Genomic DNA, 7,869 nt, shown 5'->3' on the forward strand with positions numbered 1-7,869 from the left:
CTTTCGATCATACGAATTTTTTAGCAGAAACATGCAAGCATTTTGTACTTTAAAGCATATGATTAACAGTAATATGGGAAGAACATATTATTTCGTAAATGCTACACTGGCAGAGCAGGTGTGGTAGTTTATTTAAATATTATCGTTCTCACATAATTCAGCTTGCTACATATTAGTGTCCTTCAAATTTAGAATCTTCTAAAAAAAATGTAAAATTGGGTCACTTTATGTAATCGCCTATTAGCGAAAAGTTTCTGGTACGCTACTGCCGTATGGTTTGTTTTGTTTAAAACAACGTGTATAGACGATCTATAAAATGGTAATGATTTAGTCAGAAAATTGAGGATATAATATGGTAACTCCATTCTCTTTCTCCTGCAGGGTTGACTGAATTCGAGTATAACTCATATCAACTCCAACCCAGCGGACGTTTACCTAATTACAGTTAAGAGTCGGATTCAAATCCAGATTTATATGGTACAGGACCAAACTCCCATTTGTAAAGAGGCCCATCAGATGGTGCCAAGCGTCAATGAGTGGTGGAGATCTTAGATGGCAATATTCTAATTTAATTTGATTTTTCAAACGCAAAAATAATTAAAAAGCAGACTTCTAGATCCGGCCTGCACATTCCACAAGCTTATAAGTTCCGCAAGAATGTCAAGACTGTACAATGAGACCATGCACCTGTAATCAACGCAGCTCGAGCTACATATTTTGCAGCAGAAACAAGCGTCAATGGACCAGACACAGCTAATTGTGAAGATTATACACCAGTAATTGCGGGAAGTTGAGGAATGAAAAGTTGGAAAAGATCAATGCCCAAGTGGGTGCTGAACTGTACAACGCGATTTTTGGTATGCAATCACATAAAAAACGCGCTTTGAATGCTCAAAAATTGTGGACATTAAAGATGCAGGTTAGTCGAGTCGAGCCCCAATTGCTCCTCGCAGCGTCCACCAACTCCGGTCAAAAGATGCGGAGAATTAGAACTAAAATATGAGCTCCAGATCCTTGTCTTATGGGGAGTCGAAGGGATTTTACATCTTAGTTTGGAGACCTTGTTTTGTGCTACGCGAATTCAACCACTCGGTTTCTCGTTCATGCTCCATTAAAGAAAACCCGACATCTCACGTGCTTTGTTTCCACCGTTCCCTTGCATTTAAAGTGAATGAAATAGAAGTTTTTGAAGTGGAAGTCTGCGTTGGCTGCCCGTCGAATTCGGAGAGCCCCATCCGGCATCATCGGATCTTGAACGCTGGGCAGAGAAACGTGAAATGGTGGTTGCCGCACTTACTTTGGTTGCTTATGTTGAGTGGTTTTTCCTGTACCGTCTTTGTAATTACATGCTCCCAAAAGCGAGCCCTCCCTCTATTACTTCAATATCTTCTGTAGCCTGTCTAAACCGGATAGCTTCGTATCTCAAAAGTTTTGTCGTGACGATAAGTGCCACGGAAGGTAAAATTGAAGGAAAATGTCTGATCATTTTCAGGATATATTTTTGAGATAAGGCAGTGCCATAACAGTATAGATCCAGACACTTCATCCACCTCGTCAGACAAGCAGTAAATATCGAACTCTTGGCCCACAACCCTCTATCTAGCTAGGAAGAGTCCAATAGGCTCTCGGTTCCCTTGTAAAGGATTTGGTTCGCCAGAATGTAGGCGTGTTCAAGTTAGATAAATGAAACACGAGTTCTAATTAAATTTTCAAAGAATGGAACATTACCCCAACATGAAAATTTTGATGAAAGCAATAATATTGTCATTGTCGTAGCCCGTAGGTGTGTTTTCTGAATGTTCCGCCACCAGCTTCAATGCTATGCTTCATCAATTAGACACATAAGGAAATTAAGCAAAAGGAAATTAAGCAACGTGTACATGGGGAATTGGTATGGTTAATGAAGAGGTAAAACCTTAAAAATATGTGCAATGGACTATGTTTGTTGATCCATACTGGACACTCATATGCACTACTGCGGATATAATTTTCTTATTGTTTCGAACAATGGAAATCTTTGTCTTCTTTCTTATTGTTTCTATCCCCCTCTTGAAAATATGAGAAGAGAGCTTTGTGTGGTTCTTAACATGTCTATGATCCAATCCGTCCTTCACCATCATCAGCCTTGGCCGGCCTAAGTTCAAATTTTGAGTTCCCACGACTTAAACAAGAAAACTTGACAGGAAAAAACTTGCCAATGGCTGAAGATTTTAGTGTATATGGATGACCTGCTTCAAGTGCACATCAGTCCCTGCCCACCTCCTCCTTAGGCAAGAAGAAGAAAATCAACCTATTAAGAACATGGCTGGCGGTGGATGAAGGTAATTTTTCACACTTGATGTACAACATCACACATGCTTGTTTTGCATATCTTTTAAACTAGAATGAGAGATGTGGTCGAGATATATTTCGCATCATTAGGGTGGTGAAATGGAGCGACACCATAGCTACATGCAGGACAGGGTGGTCAAATATGAAATAGCCACAATACAGTTACTCTGCAATAATAAGGTAGTACACCATAGACGCGTGTTGCGCCCCTATGTTTGGCAGCAGAAGAGAATATAGAGAAAGGCGAAGAGGGGCTGGGTTTCATTTAAATTCAGACATTAGTAAAACAAACAGGCGGAAACGACGATGGGGAAAGCACCACAGAAGTAGTAAAATTTCTTACGCCGGCCGGTGCAGAAAAGAGGAGGAGCAGCCAGCTGACGGTGACGAACTACTGCACTGACAACTCGAAAGAGATTACACGCGGCAGCGATCACATGCCGGCCGAGAATGGAACGCCGGTGGCAGGGAGCCAGTTACTCCCGCCAATAAAGTTGTCGACGGTGAATTGGCTGGCCGCAGAGGCGGAAAGCACCCTGTAGCCGGGCCATTTAACCCTGCTCGAGGTGCCGGCGCCGGCACCCCGGTTCAGGTACTCCCCATAGAACAGGGTGCTGAGCGCGAAGTTGCCGGACCACTCAAGCCATCCGGCAGGGTCCACCACATCATCGATCTGAGATTGCATGACCACGGTCCGAGAGTACTGCTTCCACGGCCTCCCCAGGTAGGTCTTGAAGCTCGACTTGACGGCTGCGAGGTCGGACGAGGCCGAGAGCTTGCAGTTCTGGATCGAGATGCCGGTGTTCTGGTTCGGGTCCTCCCTCCCCTGTGCGGTGTAGATGTTCTTCTGCCCTGCGTCGGGTCGACGGGCATAGAGGTTGCAGCTCTGAAAGACGACGGCTGCATTGCCGAAGATGAAGTCGACGGTGCCGTAGATGTCACACTCCCTGTAAAACTGCCGGAGGGAGTGGACGTACAGAGTATCCTGGTACCCGACAAAGCTGCAGCGGTAAAAGGCCGAGAGGTCGGAACCCACCCGGAGAGCCACGGCCTGGTGCTTGCTCGCTCCCGCCGTGTTCTGGAAAGTGATGTCCCTGGCAATGAACCCGTTCCCCACCACAGCTGCATCGTGCCATGTAGGCGTGTTAACAAAAATCCACCATAACCCAACATTACACAATGTTCGAACCGGAAACAAGGTGAGTTCCACAGTTTCCAATGCAGCTAATCATTTTCCAGCAGAAAAAAATATTGAAATTAAGAAGTTATAACATGCTCATTCTTCATAGGGGGACGTAATTAAAACTTTGCAAAGAACAGTGGAGAAAGGGGGAAAAAACTATGAACTGATAGTCTAATGTACATATTGGAATAAATTTATATAGAATGCTCATAGGCGTACTTTTATTAACAGAAGGAAACACGGTATGAGCTGAGAGACGAGAACCATGACAAGAACATAAAAATTTGGTAAAATTTTCATGGAACAATCCGCTTAAAGATATTCCCCTTTATCACTGGGGGGAGGTGGTTTAGTTCATTTCTGGTGCAAATCCTTGTGCATGTGAAAGGAAAATTTGGCATTGTCCTGTTTCAATGAAGTAAAAATCTAAGATGTGACATGATGTGATATCCCAACGAATAAAGATAACGGGAAAGGGACACCAAATCTTCTGTCTCTGCCTGCTAATTGTGGATGCCACCCTTGTAATTACTACTTTTCTAAGTGAGATCCAACTAACGGTACTCTTGGACCTCCCAAGAGATAGACATAAATTTAATTGGCATCCATCTTCGTCCCCGGTGATTTAATGGGCAGCTAATAAATCTGGACCACGCCATCTCCTTTACAATAAGAGGGAGACAAGCGCGAAACTAAAGACTTTTTTTCTTTGTTATTTTTTGAAGGGAGAAAGAGACTTCAGAACGTGCTGTTACGTACTAGAACAACAAGAATCGACGATAGACCTCGGGAAACTTATCATTTAAGAAAGTGAGGCACCATCAGAGCCAACTGGCTCCAAAAGAAATTATCAAGTAAGATCATTCGTTTCTATCTTGTGGGTAAAATTCTGCGTTGAACACGGTGTGGACTGTGGAATAAGTTTTACACTCTGGTCCACATGAATTTCTCAAGCCAATGCACGGCGGTGCCCATATCAGGCCCGAGATCATCTCTCCCCGACTAGTCGGCCTAAAAATAAGCCGCGCATTATGCAGATCAGACACTGCCCACAAGTTTTGACCAAAACATAGACAGGTCGATAGCGAGAAAAAGGAGTTGCAATCATCTAAAAAACCCTTTAAACTCTTCCTGCATCTAACCTTTTAGCTGGTCATTCTTATTCCTTAATTATAGGTGAAGCAAGCAAAATATTCCACCTTAGTAAGCTTAGTTTGAAAGTTTCTTCACGTGGAAGCGTCACACGTTTTACATTGAAGACTATCTTTTCTCTGAGTCTCTCTCTCACTCCTAGCTATTCCCATCTTTCTATTTTCTAGCCCTTTTTCAAAACTAGCAGGTAAGCATGCATAGAGAATCAAAATGAAGCCAATATAAAACGGGAGAAATGGAAGCATAAAGGTTAAAAGGTAAACAGCTAGAGCATCCTACACAAAATTATAACCGAGGCAGTACGTGCATTGGTAATAATGGCAAACTGTCAGTTCTGGCGTGGATGTATGCTGTCCTAAGATGATATCTGTGCGGGGATTGGAGGGTGCGGGGAAGCCCCGCCAAACAAGTTCAGTAGACTAGGAAAGATCCAAACACACCTCCCAAGCAATAAATCCTTTCCTTCCCTGGACCGCATTGCATACACTTCATTTCATCATGTTATTATTCCATAATTTTTTTTCCTCTGCTTCCTGAATGAGGGAAAACCACATGGTTTGCCCTGTGACCTGAATTTTTCGTAACATAATATATAACACGTTTTTCTACATAATTAATTTTCTGGATTTGGACACCCGTTTAAAATATCAAAGGGCAAAATGGCAGGGAAAAATGAAAACTTTTTATTGTGCTTTAGCACAATCACTAGTTAACAATTCCCCCACTACCCAATATCGAGCTCCAACTTAGGCTATTTCCCAATGCCTCGCGCCCACAGTGTAGCCACATGGTTGCAACAGAAAGAAACCAACCCCTTCCAGAGAAAACGTAACCATGGAATATGAAAATGATATTCCTCGATCAATGCGCTGGTCTGTTTCTGTCAGCACAGAATACACCAAAAGGACATTGCAGATGTAGCCTTATAGGTGTGCAGAAGGATGCTGCCTTGCCCGATTCAACAGTTTCGGAACTTGCATAATTGCATTCTCATCCCTTGGCACGACGAGGGTGCAATTTCCCAGTTTAAGAAGATCTGGATAAGCGCCAAAAGATCTCCCCTAAAAAACACGAACTTGTACAACTTTTGAACCACCCCATAGTTAAAGACTACGACCGGGACTCAGGCGGTAACCAACTTCTGAAATCTTCGCCGCAGAAGTGAATAAAGCCGACACTGTCGAGAAAATGCGCGGGACACCCAAAACTAATATTAACTTGCATTAAGTAGCATACTAACCCACACTTCTAATCTATCAAGACTATTGCATATAGTTTTTTATATGCGTACCAATTAAAATTCGCAGAACCGATACCAATAAAAATTCGCATATTTTTTCTGTGGTAACTAAAAACTTGAACATCATTTTCTTTTTCTAGCAAATCAGAGAGATCATTTTCTTTTTCTAGCAAATCAGAGAGACAGGGAGAGCTTACCGACGGTGGCGGACCGGAAGGTGGTCCATCCGTCCTTGACGTTGCGGTTTCCCGTGATCACAGTCTTTCCGATGCCATCCCCAATGAACATGAGGTTGGTCTTGCCCTTGGGCACGTCCACCACCTCATTGTAGGTGCCGGCCTTGATGTATATGACGTACCTACTCTTGCTGCTGCTAGGGGCCGCCGCGACAGCCGCCGACACCGTCGTGTACTTGCCGCTTCCGTCCTTGGCCACCACCACGTCGGCCTTTATGCCGCTGGCGGTCGTCTGCAGCAGACGCCGGTCGCCGGCCGACATCCACTTGGGGAACCCGTCCTTCCCCTGCTCGTAGACCTCCGCGGACTTGGTCTTGTTGGGCGTGATCTTGTGCGCCAAGGCGAGGGAGTTGCTCAAGAGCTTGGAGATGTTATAGAGCCCGCCCTCTATGAAATGCCGGATAGAGTGATTGCTGTAGGCGAACCCATCCAAGCAAGTGTACTGGTTGGTCATGGCCGCGCTCAAGAGGGTCAGAGCCTCGTCAGAGCGGTTGGAGTTGATGACGGACCTGAGGTCCTTGACGGTGATGTTGAGCTCCGCGAGAGTGTCCGAGAAGAGCTCCTTGCAGTCGGCGAGGGCAACCCTCTGCCGGAAGTCGAGCTTCCGCTTCCTGTAGATGGAGTTGCAGCTAGAGGATGACTGCTCGACATCCTTCTCGACGGTCTCCACGGTGTGGCAGATCATGTCGGGGAGGCTCTTCTTGGCGAGGTTGGGGAGGGTGGAGAGGGTTGAGACACAGAGCTCAGGGTACAGGGTGCCATCGCAGGCGGAGTTAGCCACCTTGAAGTTCTGCTCTTCGATCAGCGATCGAGAGAAGCAGAGGGGGAGGAAGAGCAGGGCGGCCATGGCCAAGCAGAGGAAGTTGGTGAATCTGCCCATTGTTCCTCTTCTTCTCGGGGAGGCCGGGGAGAAGAGAGGAAAAAGAGTGGGGGATTCCCGACACTCTGGTGGCGTCGTCGTGCGTGAGGATTGGGAGAGGGGAACTGGTTAAATAGGGAACGGGAAGGGGATGAAGGCTGGCGGTTTTTTCATTTTTTACTTTTTCTTTTTTCTCTTTACGTTGGTCATTAGATAGGCTTTCCTGGTTGATTTTCGAAAATTTGTATTTTTGTTTTAACTCGTTTTTTTTTTTTTGGTAAGATTGGTTACTTGGACTTCGTAATGCGAAGATATGGGTCATGTTAAGGTTGGGAAGAAAAGAAAAATTAATGGAGGCCGCTTGCATTCCTCTTGGAAATGCTAGATCTTTTTGTTTCAGCAAGCGGGGCAATTCCATGAACAAAGAGTTTAAAAAAGCAAAAAGATCAAAATAGTATTTTTTTGTGCATTTGCTCTCAATAAGTTTTTGTGTTCTTGTCACTACTTACATGTCATCGCTGGGCTCACAACAAAAAGGTGCATATCGAACTAGCATTGAAGCATAACCAATAATGCTGGATTATGGCAACCGACAACATCCCAATTTAATTAAGGGGGAAGGCAGGTGGTCTCCACTGTATTAAACCTTCATTTAGTGTTGAAACTTGGGTAAACTTAGATTCAGTTATATGGGACAGTTAGATGAAAAATTAGAGGCGAATATACTTGAAAGAAAATCGATGTATATGAGCGAAAATGAATTGATGTTTAGAAAGAAGGTTTTCATTCGTTCGTACTTGTTAAACCGCTTGCATGCCTTGGGAATAAAAAGAAAACTAAGAAATCATTGTAAACGTATTTTAACGAC

At 44.3% G+C, this 7,869-nt stretch overlaps 1 protein-coding gene across 1 annotated transcript; it reads right to left on the bottom strand.

Annotated features, from left to right (window-relative positions):
- Positions 1–2,474: 2,474 nt before the first annotated feature.
- On the bottom strand, positions 2,475–7,119 carry LOC116262147 (pectinesterase-like). The gene is made up of 2 exons (XM_031641261.2): positions 6,104–7,119; positions 2,475–3,453 (listed from the first exon to the last, which is right to left on the bottom strand). The coding sequence occupies exons 1-2, from the start codon at positions 7,020–7,022 to the stop codon at positions 2,765–2,767; spliced, it is 1,608 nt and encodes a 535-aa protein (XP_031497121.1). The 5' UTR covers positions 7,023–7,119; the 3' UTR covers positions 2,475–2,764.
- Positions 7,120–7,869: the final 750 nt, after the last annotated feature.

This window comes from Nymphaea colorata, chromosome 10, assembly GCF_008831285.2.
Source record: "Nymphaea colorata isolate Beijing-Zhang1983 chromosome 10, ASM883128v2, whole genome shotgun sequence".
Lineage (NCBI taxonomy): Eukaryota > Viridiplantae > Streptophyta > Magnoliopsida > Nymphaeales > Nymphaeaceae > Nymphaea > Nymphaea colorata.